A 15,106-nucleotide genomic window follows, 5' to 3' on the forward strand; every position below is an offset into this window, starting at 1 on the left:
GAATACCCCAGGATGTGACCTTATTTAGAAATAGGGTCCTTGCAGAGGTACTTGGTTAAAATGAGGTCATACCGGAGTAGATTGTGCCCCTACTCCAATATTACTGGTGTTCTTTTACAAAGGAGGAATTTGGACACCAGCACGCATGCAGAAAGAACTCCCCAGGAGGAGGAAGACAGAGATTAAGGGACGTTCAAGATTGCCAGAAAGCCTTGAGAATCTGGGGGAGAGGTGAGGAATAGATTCTTCATCACTGAGCTCAGATTCCTGGCCTCCACAACTGAGAGACAATGCATTTCTGTTGGTTAAACCACACCGTTGTGGTCCTCCTTAGAGCAGCTCTAGCAAACAAATATCCTCAGTAATTGTTGGATTTCAGATTCAGATTTAAACATCCTGGCTCCAAAGTCCAGGTTCTATACTTGGATGCTTGCAGCCTCTTGATAACTGCTGGAAAGCACTTGGCACCATGCCTTGCTCATTGCAGGTGCTCAGAGCACGGGAGCTGTTTGTCTTAGTTCTGCCTCTTCTTCCAGAAGGGCCTCCTCCCAGGCAGTCAGGGATGGAGCAGACTCCTGTGTGCCCTTCATCTGCTCCATGGATTCAGAAGTCAGGGGCTCCCAGGTCTGTGTCTTCAGTGGATCCAATGTCCATCCTCCCGTTTCCACTGCCACAGCTGCTGTGGGTCTCTGTGCCCAGAGGACACCGCCATGTACAGGTGAGGAAATTAAGACCCAAACAGGTAATGCAATTGCCCCACAGTGCATTGTTAGTGAAGAAGCTGGGGCTGCAGCCTTATCTGACTCCAAATTTTAAGCTCCTCCCTTACACTGGGGAGGTCCCTCTGGATTCCTGGCTAGCAGCCCATGAAACTATAATATATTAATAATAAGAAATGCACATTTAGTCTCTGGCCTGAGTGCCTGAGACAGGGTTTCTACCACCCTTGTAGATAAGCGTACTAAGAGAATTGTTTGTTTAATATTTTGTCTTTGACTTGATTCCTGAGAGCTTAGTAATTTCCAGAGTAATAAGATCATCTGATGAAGAGTTCCTGGATCCCTTGCAGTTTCTTGGGTGACAGGAGCATCTTTTGTTCTAGTGAGGCAAGTCTTGGTGGGCTCCTGGGTAGTCTCATAAGGGATCTGGTTACCAGGGAAACCAATCATGGAATTAGAGGATTGGAGCTTTCAGCCCACCTTGCTCCTCATGACCTCCAGAGATGGGAGAGAGGCCACAGGCTGAGTTGATCACCGGTGGCCAATAATTAATCAATCATGCCTATGTAATGAAACTCCATAAAAACCCCAAAGGACAGGGCTTGGACACTTTTGGACAGCTGAACCCATGGAGGGTCCTGGAGGGTGGTACACAGGGGGAGGACCACCTGGAAGGTGCCACTGTGGAAGCTCTGTGCCCAGTACCCCATACCTGGCCCTCTGACTCTCTTTTATCTAGCTACTCATCTGTATCCTTTGTTAATCTAGTAGACCGGTAAGCATAAGTATTTCCCTGAGCTCTGTGAGCCCTCCTAGCTAATGAATTGAACCTAAGGAGGGAGTTGTGGGAACCCCGCTTTATAGCCAGTTGGTCATAAAGTATAGGGGACAGCCTACTGCTTGCAACTGGCATCTAAAGTGGGGGCCATCTTGTGTGACAGAGCCCTTAACCTGCCGGATCTGAAGTTATCTCCAGGTAGATAGTGTCGGAATTGAATTGAATTGAACTGCAGGACACCCAATTAGTGTCCACTGGACAATTTGGTGGCCGGAGGAATCCCACACACATTTTGGTGACCAGAGGTGAACTGCAGTGTTGAGAGCTTGAAGGCGTTTGTTTTCTCCCAGGTGCTGAATGGAAGAATAAAACATTGAATAAACCTACGCTGCATTTCTCTACACACAAATTTACTAGAATCATGCAAACTTGTCACCTTTTCCTAGGCTATGCCATGACCACTCTTACCACTCACATTGGCTTCCTCTGCCCTTCCCCCCAGTTGCAAAGTACAGAAAGACTTTGTTTTCCGGATGGAAGATAACTCCTGAATTCACAAACATGTGTGACTCCTTCGAGCACTCACAGCTGCTCTTGAGAGGTCTGCCTCACTAGCGGTATAACAAGGGCCACACAAATGAGGGAACCCACCAGTGAACAGCAACAGGAAAAGTGGACTCAGGCGCTGCTCTACAGAGGCAAGAGCTCCCACATGAAGTCTTTTTAATTTTATATATATATATTTTTTTTAATGCTCCAAAAGGGCATTTTGAAATCTGAGGAGCTGAACCAAATATTTACCCAATCAATTCCAGGGCCAGGTCAAGGGGTGAAGATACTGAACAAATAGCTCAGTGACCTTGCTCCTGGCTCAACCTTTTCTACTCATTCATTCATTTATTCATTCATTCATGCAACAAATACTAGTTGGGCCTCTCTCATATCCAGTTGGCTCTGGGGCCAGGTGAGGTGAAGGAATGCACGGTGAACAGGGCCCCACCTTTGAGATGTCCTATCTAATAGGGATGGTGGGGGTGGGAGCAGACACTCTCATCAGGCTAACCATGTCTGATGGTGGGATGACAGTCTGCCTTAGGGAGATGAGGGGTTTCTGTGAGATCTTGAGAGAGTACAGATTCTTGGAGGTGGGACCCTATAGGGTACCTGGGAAAACAAGACTTTCTGTGACTGCAGTCACGGGGCACATGAGAGCAATAGGAAGAACTGAAGCAGAACGGGCAGGCAGTGAGCAGATCAGGGAGGGTTTCGGCTGTAGATAGAGTCCTTTGAACTGTATTTTGTAGGCAACAGGGAGCCATTGGCTATTTTTGAGTAGCAGAGGGATGGGATGAATCAGAATAAGGAGGCCTCACTCTCCAGGCTGAGTGGAGGGTGACTTGCTTCCTTTCTTTCTCCATCAGACCATCGCTCATTCAACACCACCACCCGCTGCCGTGCTGTTGCCATAGTAACCCTAGACCCTGGCCTTCTTCAGGCTTCTCTTCCACTCTGGAATCGACTCACCCATCCGCCTCTGTGGGGCCAGAGGAGGGAGCGAGTCAGCCTGGGCCTTACTTTATTTCTTGCCTGGTTGTTGAAAAACAGACTCCAGCTTCCCAGGAGGCAGAAGGGGAAATGGATCACTCTTTGAGCTTAGCAGGCTTGCTTTTCTGCTAATAAAATCAAGGGGTACAAAGGACAGCGTGCATTTCCCTGAGCCCCAGAGGCCTTGGGTGTCCTCAGGCATTTTATTGGACAGTTTCTCCTGAGTGAAGCCCAGAGCTGGTACGACTAACTCAAAATGGTGTTGCTGGACAATTTCCTTTTTGGAACTTTTCCTGGTCAAATTCTCCTGAGGCTGTACTCATGTCCAGCTCAGGGCTATATTTTAGGGGCAGGAAGGGAGAGAAACCCTTTTGGTCTTTCTCCTTCCATCTTCCTCCCTTTTGCAAGGACTTTTCCACTACAAAAGAGTGGTCTGTCTATTGCTCCAAATACCAATTTCCTGGTTTCCTTGCAACGAGCCTATTCCTGTGGTTGCAGCATTATTTGGACCAGGGATGGTGTCACACAAATCCTGGAATATTTTGATTCTTAAAGTATCATCAACACTGGAGGTGGCTCTCCTTCCTCTTCCCCTGATTACCTTCTTCTTGGTGAAAATTCTGGGTTTGTGACAGTGAGACGTCCTTCTTGCCAGAGCCAAGAGCCTGGGCCAGCTGGGTCTGGTTCTGCAGCCCATGGCTGAGTTTACAGTATCAGCCCTGGGCCTCCTGGACACTGAGCAGGAGCCCTGGAGGGGGCGTGGCAGGCAGCTACGATTCCCGAAGCCTAGAAGATTCTTTGAGCTGGTCCTAAAGTAACAGGCCCCATCTTTCAGTCCAGGACAGACTCTGAGGGGAGACTCTGCCCCCACTGGGTCTACCAAGAGAGGAGAGCTGAGGGCTGAATGCTTATCTAGAACCTTCTGGAAGCTCAGTTAGGAACTTCAGGCACCTGCATGGTGAGAAGGGCCTATAAAAGTTCTGCCTTTTTGGAACTTCCCCTGGCTGGGACTCAGTGTCATTTTTCCTGAGTAGTGAAAGTGGCAACATGAGAAAGGTTTGGGATCCCCAGATGGCAGTGGGATTTGGTGGGGAGAGAGCCTGTGGTGGTAGCATGACTGTCAGGGCCACGGGAACGGGGGTAATAGTAATAAAGCTAATATTTGCGTAGCACTGTTGTAAGACTTGACAGGTACAGTCACTGTTTAATCCTCCCAACAGCCGTACGAGGTCAGTAGTGACCCCGCTTTATAGATGAAGATACTGACATCTAGAGAGGTGAAATGACTCCCCCAGGATCACACAGCTTCTAAGGAGCACAACCGGGACTTGCAACCAGGAATTCTGGTTTTGAACGTGCTGGCAACCTAGATGCCACCGGGTGGGAGTGAAATGGGCTGCCTGGCGGGAGGGTGAGCAGCTGATAGGAAAGATTGTGGGAACTGTTGCCAGGTTCTAAAAGCACAGAGTGAGCTGGGCCAAGGAAAAGGTGGGGCCCTTCCGGGCTGGACGGTTCCCAGCTCTAACTCTCCTGGGAACTCCATGTCCATGGTCAAGGGCGGGAGACCGTGCTGGAACCCAGCTGCTGCTGATGCCTTGACCATCAAGAAAACCCACAGGGCCTTGCCCAGAGAAATGCATTTGCCAGAGATCGCCGAGGCTCAGGACAAACAGAACCATATCCCATCTACCTGCCTTGCCCTGTGGTAGGGGGTGGTTTATTCTCACAGACCCTGGGTGGACCCACTCCACATACTCAAACAGCCTGAGCTGGGCCAGAAAGGTGGGGAAACTGATGGCCCAACAGGGCAAGGATTTGCCCGAAGATCCAGAGCACAGAGACTGGATGTAAAGGCAAAAGGCCCCAGGTCTGCAATGCACTCCTTGGACACAACCATTGTCCTGGGAGAGACATGGGCCACATCTCCGTAGCCACAGGAGGGGGCAGTGCCTCACTGGGTTCCCCTGACCAGGTCCCTGTGGAGGCCACCCTGGTAGCGTCACCAAGCCCCCTTGGCCAGGTCCCTGTGGAGGCCACCCTGGTAGCGTCACCAAGCCCCCTTGGCCAGGTCCCTGTGGAGGCTGCCCTGATGGTGTCACCAAGCCCTCCTGGCCAGGCCCCTGTGGAGGCTGCTCTGATGGTGTCACCAAGCCCTCCTGTCCAGGTACCTGTGGAGGCTGCCCTGATGGTGTCACCAAGCTCCCTTGGTCAGGTCCCTGTGGAGGCTGCCCTGATGGTGTCACCAAGTCCCCTTGGTCAGGTCCCTGTGGAGGCTGCCCTGATGGTGTCACCAAGCCCCCTTGGCCAGGTCCCTGTGGAGGCTGCTCTGATGGTGTCACCAAGCCCTCCTGGCCAGGCCCCTGTGGAGGCTGCCCTGAAGGTGTCACCAAGCCCTCCTGGTTAGGTCCCCGTGGAGCCTGCTCTGATGGTGTCACCAAGCCCCCTTCGCCAGGTCCCTGTGAAGGCTGCCCTGATGGTGTTACTAAGCCCCCTTGGCCAGGTCCCTGTGGAGGCTGCCCTGATGGTATCACCAAGCCCCCTTGGCCAGGTCCCTGTGGAGGCTGCCCTGATGGTGTCACCAAGTCCCCCTGGCCAGGTCCCTGTGGAGGCTGCTCTGACGGTGTCACCAAGCCCTCCTGGCTAGGTCCCTGTGTTGCCTGCTCTGATGGTGTCACCAAGCCCCCTTGGCCAGGTCCCTGTGGAGTCTGCCCTGGTGGGATCTGCCATTCTGTGGCTTCCTTAGCCCTGCTCTGGAGCAGGGTACCAGCCCTGCCTGAAGTAGTTGACTGGGTACACCCTGTCCCCTTTCCATAATCCTGGAAAACCTACTAGAACGGAACCTGGAGCTCCTCATACCTGTGTCTGGGACCAGGTCTGCCAGGGGAGTCTGGGGCAAAACCCAGAGGGACAGGCAGAGGATGCATTTATTGAGTGTCCACCACACGCGAGACACTGATCCAGGGTCTTCACGGCATCATGTTGTTGGCTCGGTACAACCGCCCTGTTGTGGAAAGGGCCCTCCCCCTGTCTAGAGGCAGGAACTTGCTCCAAGAGGTTGGCTGCTCTGCCAGAGGCTGCACAGTTCCAGGGAGCAGAGTGTCCAGGCCGTGCCCATCTCAGTGCCACTCCCCGCTCCCCAGCAGCCAACACCTGCTGTCCTGGACCCTCAGCGTCTTCCTTCTCCCCAGCTTAAACACAGAGTTACTCATGCCCAGCCCTCGCCTGCCTCATCCTCCTGCTTGGAACAGATGAGCAGCCCTGGGATGGCTACTGTTTTGTGGGGTCGACGACCTTGCCCAGGAAGAGGATATTCTGGGTGTTGGTGGAAAAGAGCACCACAAGGAAGGGCTGGTTGAACTGCAGGACATGCTCATTGATCTGGGCAGACAAAAATGTGAACCCGAAGCTGGTGGCTGCTGCGGCCTTGGTGCCGGCCTCATCCACTTGCAAGGTGGCCTTGTGGAAACTCTGGGAGGAAAATCACAAGCATTATCTCCAAGACAGCAAGAGAGGGGCCTGGACAAGACTGCGAGAGCCGGAAACTGCTAGGGAATAATAATATTGCACTTTCCAGCCTGCAAGGCCACTTGTTGGGAATAACACAGCAAGAATTTCATTTGGGTGGATTTTGAGCTGGAGACCTCCTGATACACACAATCATTAAATGAGCACTTGCTCTCTGCCTGGGGCTTCGTATGCATCTTATTTGATCTTTGTAGCCATCCTATGAGGTCAGCAGTATAATGTCCACTTTAAAAGTGAGGAGAATAAATTCAGAAACTAGCACCCTTCAATCACATAAGAGGAAGAACCAGAATTCAAGCTCTCGAACCCAAGACTCTACCCGCTTGCACACTTCTTAGCTGAAGTCTTGAGTCTTTCTCTTACCTACAAAGTCTCCCTAATACAGAGGCACCCAAGGCAGCCTCAGCTATGTCTCTCCTCTCTGTTCTCTTTTTTTTCCTTTTTTCTTTTTTTTGATATGAAGTCTCATTCACTCCGTCACCCAGGCGGGAGTGCAGTGGCGTGATTTCTGGATACATTGCAACCTCCGCTTCCCAGGCTCAAGTGATTCTCCTACCTCAGCCTCCCAAGTAGCTAGGCTTACAGGTACCAACCACCCACCACCACACCAGGCTAATTTTTGTATTTTTAGTAGAGATGGGGTTTCACCCTGTTGGTCAGACTGGTCTTGAACTCCTGACCTCAGGTAATTCACCTGCCTTGACTTCCCAAAGTGCTGGGATTACAGGCATAAGCCACCACACCTGGCCGCTCCTCTGTTTTCTATCATTGCATTTATCTCTCTGTGAAGACGTTGTATCCCCAACTAGACTGGGAGAGCTCTCTGAGGGCAGGGACTGGTTTGACACTGTATCTCCAGCACCGAGCATCATGTCCAGGGCTGGTCGATGGGTGGATGCTGATGCCTGTAGATGACTGAACACACTCAGGCTCTAAGACTTCATGTGGCAGCATAGGAGCCCCATCACCTGGCAGCTTTCATGGGCACAGGAGCCCTAACGAGTTCTCTAGGGGTTGCTGACTCTTGATGACTTACCGTGGGTAGCTGCAGTTTTCGCTGTTTGCTGATGCCAGATAAGTCAGCCCGCTGGGAGAACAGATCCGTAAAGCCCAGCCTGGGCAAAATCTGATCTAACACATAGCAGCCAGAAATAGAGAACTTGGGGAAATACAACTTTAGCTTCTTGTAAAAAATCCTGAAAGAGGCATTGGGTTAAAACATTAGATTAATGAACAAGCCAGGATCCCTGCTGGGCAGAGACCTCCTTGGTGGCCCTCTCTAGCTGGCTGTATTCCATCTGAGTTCTGTCCCCACAGACAGCTTTGGCTGAGACCACATCCCACAAATGAGTGTTGAAAGGCCAGATTCCTTTGCCCTAAGGGCTTGCTGTCTGTGGGATCTCCTGCCCTTGGGAACCCCTCTTTGGAGGTGGCTTTCTGTGGGTGTTCAGGTACCCAAGGAGACAGATGTCAGTCTCGTCAGGTGGCAGTTTTCCCTTTGCCTCTTGTATGACCCTGTGGGCTTCACTCTTTGAATCAGCTAATTTCTTTGGATTGGATTCTCTCCACCATGGGAGTTGTGTGAATTTTCTATCCCCATGTGCCCTTGGGCTAGGATCCTTTTCCTACATACGGTTGATGACTTTCTGCAATCCTAGCCAGAGTGATGGGAAGCTTTCTTGTTAATTCCCTGGGTGGATGGCTGGAGTTATTTTGAACCCCACTATGGTAGCTTAGTCAACCTTCATGGCCAGAGGGGCTGCCTCTTCGTTGCACAGAGGTAACCCCCAGAGAGGCAAAGTCACTCAACCCAAGTCTCGTGCAGTGGAAGAACTGCCTGGAACTCAGACTCTGAACTCCTGTTGTGGCTCTTTTTCCCCTTATGAGGGGAAGTCATATTTTAAATATAACAGGAGAGTTCATCGTTTAAAGGAAGCCCATGGAAGGTGTTAGAGCAAGTGAGAATTCTTTCATAATTTGGTGATCATTCCCTATTTTGAGGCACTGCCTTTCATCAGAGAGGTACACTTGATGGACAGTACTGTAGATTCAGCCCCCACAGCATGCTGATTACCTCTTTTGCAACAAGTTGTTCCACCTCATTAGCATCTCTGGAGTCAAAACCTCTTCGATCTCCCTCATTTTGCCTTGGTTAGGAAGAATAAAAAATGCAGTTGCGTTTCCTTTGTAATCCATCCGTAGCACCGAGCAGGGCAAGTGTTGGTCATGAAGGTACCAGTGGTACTCCTGGTCCTGCAGCATCATGGGCACCCTGACTGTTGTATGCTCATCAACATAGAAGTTCCGGGTAATGGTCCTGGAGGAACTGAATGGTTTCTCCCACCGTCCTGAAAGGAAGATGAAAAGAGGGTACAGGACATCTGTGGGCCACAGAGCCAGTCCTCCAGCCAGGGAATGCCACCTGGGGTTCCGAGCCACTGAAATAGTCACTCCAGATCCTGCCCTCTGAGCCCATCAGGGTGTCCCATTTTGACCATTCAAAACCTGACAAGCCTGAGGAATGGGTCCTTTAAGCCTCATTTAAGTTTTTTAAAATGAAAGATAGCAGAGGATGTTAGTTTGCTAATATGTAAATCAGATTGATAGAGTAGAGAAGAAACCAGGGATGCTGGAAAGAAGGGTTCATTGTTAGGTGAGCGTCTGTGAGAAGGAGAGAGGAGATGGCAGAGGGTGAGCAGAGAGGTCGGCCTTCTGTAAGAGGTGGGTCACTACTGCCATGATCAGGGGAGCATCTGAGCTTGTGGTTTCAAATGCAGGCAGGTGAGTAGATTTGGAGGTGAGTAGATTTAGAGGTGAGAAGATTTGGAGGTGAGTACATTTGGATGTGAGAAGATGAGGGATTTCCTATTTAACTGACTCTGTTTTCTCAATGAAGAGTGACATAAGATGGTTAAGTGAAAGTCATGAGTGGGGAGGACATTGGAGAAAGACAAATCTGTTATGGTTGTTGTGGAGAGCAAAGAGATGTGTAAGTAGGATTGCGGGAGAGTGTGAGGAGGTCTGTGAAGATCTGCATTCACAAATACCATGTGAGACCATCAACCCAGTGGGATGTTTTTCTTCAACCACGCTCAGCTGCTGGTACAGATACAGACTAGTTAGATCTTTAGGTTTAAGCAGGCTTGCGGCTTTGGAGGGTAAGCAGACTAGAGGGATGGAAAACCAAGGAAGTAAAGAGTGTTTGAAAGAAGTGACCACAATGATGGCCATAGACTCTCCACAGTGTGAGGAGGGAAGCAAGGACAGGAGGTGATGTGCAGTGAGGTGATGGTGGATAGGGTGAATAAACTGAGGTCTCCACGCCAGGAATTTTAGTCCAGAAAAAAGCAAGGGATCTGGGATTCCAACCAATGTCTTCCTGATAGTGAAACCCATACTACTGTTTCCCTTCCTTCCTTAGTTAATCTTTTTTTGAGTTTAAAAGTTTTGTTATTTCAAAGCAAAACTTTTTTTTGAAGACGGAGTCTCATTTTAGCCCCCAGGCTGGAGTGCAGTGGCACAATCTCAGCAACCTCCACTTCCTGAGTTCAAGTGATTCTCCTGCCTCAGCCTCCTGAGTAGGTGGGATTACAGGCATGCACCATGAAGCCTGGCACATATATATATATATATATATATATATATGTATGTATTTTTAGTAAAGACGGGGTTTCACCATCTTGGCCAGGCTGGTCTCAAACTCCTGATTTCAAGTGATCCACCTGTCTTGGACTCCGAAAGTGCTGGGATTACAATCGTGAGCTGCTACGCCTGGCCTCAAAACAAAACTTTTTTTAAAAAGTTTTCAATAGTGCATGAAAATTCCACATGTAAATTATGTGAGATGACTAATTTGGCTGAATTATTAGGCTGGGAGTTGCTTCCTAGAATTTTGCTCCCTGTAGATTCTGGGTTCAAGCTGGTTAAAACTGTGAGGTTTGGAAGTAGATTGCTCTCTGAAGGCACTATTGGTCAGATACAACAGTAACAATATTCAGACTCAGCGGTGCTCTGTGTGCTCAAGTTTGCCCCTGCTTGTCTCCAAGCTCCTTTTCCCAACTTGAACCCCACTGAACAACAGCAGCCCCAGGCAACCACCAGAAACTCGGTAGTGATGCTCCCCTCCATGGCGCCAATCCGATGGCTGGATGCGCCTGGCATATAGATTCCACTATAAGCTCCAAATTATCCACTTGCATCAGCAACTTTCTCTCTGTCCTTCCAACTCTCTCTTCCTCTAGACCTTCACTTTCCCAGCCCCTCCCACAATGGTGTGGGGCCTAATTCTTATAACAATCTCCCTATCCTGACTTGAGGTGGCGCTCCTCCTCTGATGGAACCCTGACTAATACACACTATAGAAAGTTGTTCACACACCATGATATCAACTGTGTGAACATATAGGTGCGTCAATGGAAGGTGAAGAAAAGATGCTAAAACATTAACATTTGTTGCCTCTGAGTGGTAGGACTAGAGATTATTTCTTTCTCCTTTATGCTTTTACATATTTTTTAAGCTTCAAAATGAGCATTGTTATCATTAGATGAATTATAGTTACTATTTATTGAGTACATAAAATGGTCAGCGGTCAGCAAACAAGAAAGTTTGTAGAGATATTAAATGTTTGAGGCATCTGCAGATCATTCAGTCTCTGTAGTAATGAATCAATCTGCCATTGTAGCATGAAATCAGCCACAGACAACACTTAAATGAATGAGCCTAGCTGTGTGCCAATAAAACTTTATTTACAAAACCAGTAGCTGAACACATTTGGCCCAGGGGCTACAGTTTGCCCAATTCTTTCGGCCCTTTTCTAAGGAGTATACACAGGGGTTAGGTCATTTGATCCTCAAAGTCAACCTTTGAAATAGAGACTAATCTTATCCCTGTTTTGAGTAAACAAGCTGATCTGTTTGCACTGTTGGTACAGGCTGAGCTCAGATATAAATCCAGAAATTCAACTTGTGATTACTGGCTATAACATATTTTATACATTGCTTTTATTAAGAAAATATGTCTAAAGATAGGAAGGAATGGAAACCTCAATACTACAGAGTCTTCAATATACAGCATTCTACCATTACATTCTCTGAGGGTTGCTCAACCTGTCAGACACAATCTTTTTCCTTACCTTTTTGTAAAAATATATTTAACCAATAAACAAATTAGGGGGTTGGGGGTGGTGGTGTGGATTTAGCATTCACCAATGATTTGACTCTTACCTTTGAAGTAAATGTAATTCACCAGCACCATCATGACATCCCTGTTGAGCTCACCGACCAAATTCACAATTTTCCCTTGAGTTTCCTTCTTGACGTGGTAGTTAATAAGCTTCATTGTACCCAGACTGTCATAGAAGTTGGTGTCGAAGAGTTTGGCCTCATAGAAGGTCCTGGTGTCATTTAGGAATTTTTCAAGGAACTTCAGGCTATGGCTCAGGAACAGAGCACTGCCCATGCGTGTTTCCAGCCTGTGACAGGGGAGGTTGAGAGTGTGCAGGAGGTGCTGGAAGCCCCTGTGGATGTCGGACTCAGACAGCTCAGTGAGGTTGAAGCCCAGGCCTTCGAGGATCTGGGTGCGGCTGTACGAGCCGGCCCCCAGGGAAAGCATGGCGTAGGCAGCCGAGATGCTCAGCGGGGAGAAGAAGATGTTCTTCCCTGGAGTCTCTGAAGCGATCAGGTAGTAGAAGCGGAAGGCAAAGTCAGCATTGGCAGGGGTGATCTTGAGGCTGGGGGAGCCCTCATCTGCCTCCAGAATCTGCTGTTGGGGGCTACTGGTGCAACTGTCACCATCATGCCCAAAGGTCAGCTGGCCATGAGAAAGGGCCAGTAGTCCAGCCAGCAGGAGGAGCAGACAGTTGATAAGATGCATCCTCTGCACTCTCAGGCCTGTGGGAGGGAAGCGAATGCCCAGGAAATTTCCCCAGCAGAACACCTGGCTCTACTGAGAAGACAGGCAGTGGGCCAGCACCCGGAGATCGTGAGTGACACCCTCAGCTCCTGCAGATGGGCTTGTGGAAGGCAATGGAATTCCCAGCACCTTCCATATGTGTGGTGACAGCAATGCTATCTGATGGCAACTCTTTAGACTTACAAAGCACACTCCTTGTACCCATCATGTCATGGGTTTCCCACCTGTCTGAGCTCTGTACAGCACTAGACTGCAATATCACTCAGCAGAGCAGAAAACGAAGACTCCCAAAGTGATTCACCCAAGTCACCTACCGAGCAAATATCCCAGCCTAAACCCAAGGCCCCAGACTCAGCCAGGTGCTGCTTCCCCTACGCTTCTTTCAGATGATTTGATTTCCTTAGTGCAGTGACTTTGCATGAACGATGGCAATCATAGGAGTTTATTTTAGCGTCTGCTCCACAAACATCTGTGGAGTGCTTTTTATGGTTTACAAACCACTTTCATGCCATTTAGTTTGACCTTCCCACCCCTGTAGAGGTCAGTAGAACTCGTCTTTGTATTGTTACCTCATACAGATGAGGACATAGATGTTTCATAAGTGACCTGCCCAAAGTTGCAGGGATAGAATTGGTACCCTTTTCATAATGAATATCTGCCCAAGACAAGATGCCCCAGTTTCTCCCCAAAATCTGCTCCTGCCCCATCAAATGGGCCCACCAGTATCTGGTTCTTAGGCCAAAAAGCCTCTAGCCTTCTGTCCACCCACAACCCATTTAATCCATTTCCATGGCCTGCAGGTTCCTTTCTTCTTTTCTTTTCTTTTCTTTTTTTTTTTTTTTTTTGACAGCGTCTTACTCTGTCACCCAAGCTAGAGTGCAGTGATACAATCATGGTTCACTGTAGCCTTGACTTCCTGGGCTCAGGTGATCCTCCCCCTTCAGCCTTCTAAGCAGCTGGAGACACAGGCATCCACAGCCACACCTGGCTAACTTTTTGTAGAGTTGGGGTCTCACCGTGCTGGCCAGGCTGGCCTCCAACTCCTAGACTCTCCTATAGGTTCTTCAGCCTCTCACCCCCTCCACTGCTATGATCCTCAGCCAGGGCTCAGAAAAGTTTTTCTGCAAAGCACCAGATAGTAATATCTGTGGTTTTGCAGACCACACAGTCTCTGCTGTCACTACTCAACACTGTTGTGGTGGCTGGAAACAGCCACAGACAAGACATGTGAATAGCGTGAACAGGCACGGCTGTGTTTCAGTGAAACTTCACTTATGGACACTGAAACGTGAAATTTCATATTATTTTTCAAAAAAAGTCACAAAATGTTCTTCTGTTGATTTTTCAACTCTTTATATATTTATTTTTTATATTTATCACTTATATTTTATGTTTATATTTTATATCTTGCATTCTTAGCTCGTGGGTGGTGGGCCAGATTTGACCTAAGAGCTGTGGTTTGCTGACCCCTGACCTAGACCCTTGCAGAAAGCTTTCTAGTCTTTCTGCTCTCTGTTCTCCAGTCAGCAGTTGGAGAGATCATTTGGAAACATACATGGGACCTCATCACTCACATACAGGCCTCCCCTCTGGCATGAGCTCCCCAAGATCACCTGGATTGGGAGCCAGAAGACCTTGTTCCCCAGCCAGTGATGCCCTGAACCAGCTGTGTGTCCCTGGGGGAGGCTTTTCTGGGTCCAGGCACTAGTACCACCAGTGCCCACGGATCCCACGTCGGGGGCTTTCTAGCCTGAGTATTTCTCACCTCTAGCAAGAGTGACCAACTGTCCCAGCTTGCTGGGACTTCCGTGGTTTTAGCACTGAAAGTTTTGTGTCCCAGAAGAATTCTCAGTCTTGGGCAAAGCGGAACAGTTGGTCACCTCCATCTAGGGTCTCTCTCATCTCCATTGTCTCAGCGAGTTACTCACAGCACAGTCCGTCCTGGAGTGGCCCCCTGGATGGCTCTCTCGTCTCTGTCTCATCAAACCCAAGAGGACTGATCAAACCAGGCCCTCTCAGTACCACCCACTGCCTCCCGTCCAGGTAATTATTAACAAACAGGCCATGGCCGCAGCATTGCCTCAACAAGGAACCACCAGAAGTTGGTTCACCCCCTCCCAAGAAGATGCCCCACTCCACTTTCCCCCTGGGGAACCCCAAGAAGGTTCATTTCTTCATGTTTGTGTATTGCATGGAGGTTCGGCTGGCCCTTGCTGCTCCCTGAGGCCCCGGGGAACCCCTTGGAAGGTCTGGCCTCCACCCAGGCCCTCACTGGCTGTGTGAAGTTGAGCTCATTTACTTCCTCTCTGAGCTTCAGTTGCCCACCTCCCACCTGCAACAGGAGAGGCTGGGGCAGACAGGGAGCAGCAAGCTCCAGTGCCTTCGCAGGCCAGATAAGGAAGACTCCATGGTGTCACGGTGGGGAATGGTGGGGATGTGGAAGTGAGAGAGCCAGCTCTCTGCAGGCCTGGCAAGACCCACCTGTGGGCAAGACCTTGCAGCGGGGCCTCCAGTTTGCAATCCTGGACTCTGATTTCTGAGGATGGAGTCTACTGAGATTTCATAGGCCAGACCATAAAGACAGTGCATCCCAAGGCAAGGGTGGCATGGGGTGGGACCAGAACCCTCT

At 49.4% G+C, this 15,106-nt stretch overlaps 1 protein-coding gene across 2 annotated transcripts; it reads right to left on the reverse strand.

Moving 5' to 3' along the window:
- Window positions 1–5,903: 5,903 nt before the first annotated feature.
- LOC116557814 (kallistatin-like) lies at window positions 5,904–14,503 on the reverse strand. 2 transcript variants are annotated; one of them, XM_032287518.1, is made up of 5 exons: window positions 14,406–14,503; window positions 11,790–12,455; window positions 8,642–8,915; window positions 7,604–7,763; window positions 5,904–6,510 (listed from the first exon to the last, which is right to left on the reverse strand). In XM_032287518.1, exons 2-5 carry the CDS (start codon window positions 12,436–12,438, stop codon window positions 6,310–6,312), a joined length of 1,284 nt encoding a protein of 427 aa, XP_032143409.1. In that variant the 5' UTR covers window positions 12,439–12,455; window positions 14,406–14,503; the 3' UTR covers window positions 5,904–6,309. The 2 variants fall into 2 exon arrangements, with proteins under 2 accessions (XP_032143409.1, XP_032143410.1); XM_032287519.1 differs by having other exon boundaries at window positions 14,243–14,451.
- Between the last annotated feature and the right edge of the window lie 603 nt (window positions 14,504–15,106).

The sequence above is a fragment of the Sapajus apella genome, unplaced genomic scaffold (assembly GCF_009761245.1).
Source record: "Sapajus apella isolate SASKATOON/1434 unplaced genomic scaffold, GSC_monkey_1.0 scaffold20, whole genome shotgun sequence".
In the NCBI taxonomy this organism is placed as follows: domain Eukaryota; kingdom Metazoa; phylum Chordata; class Mammalia; order Primates; family Cebidae; genus Sapajus; species Sapajus apella.

What these genes read in the sequence shown, in the direction of transcription:
- LOC116557814 (XM_032287518.1), bottom strand. Translation starts at nt 12,438, where the DNA reads ATGCATCTTATCAACTGTCTGCTCCTCCTGCTGGCTGGACTACTGGCC. An exon ending in GAATTACATTTACTTCAAAG is followed by an intron (nt 8,916 to 11,789) that starts GTAAGAGTCAAA and finishes TCTTCCTTTCAG; the next exon opens with GACGGTGGGAGAAACCATTC. An exon ending in GAAAACTGCAGCTACCCACG is followed by an intron (nt 6,511 to 7,603) that starts GTAAGTCATCAA and finishes TTTTCCTCCCAG; the next exon opens with AGTTTCCACAAGGCCACCTT.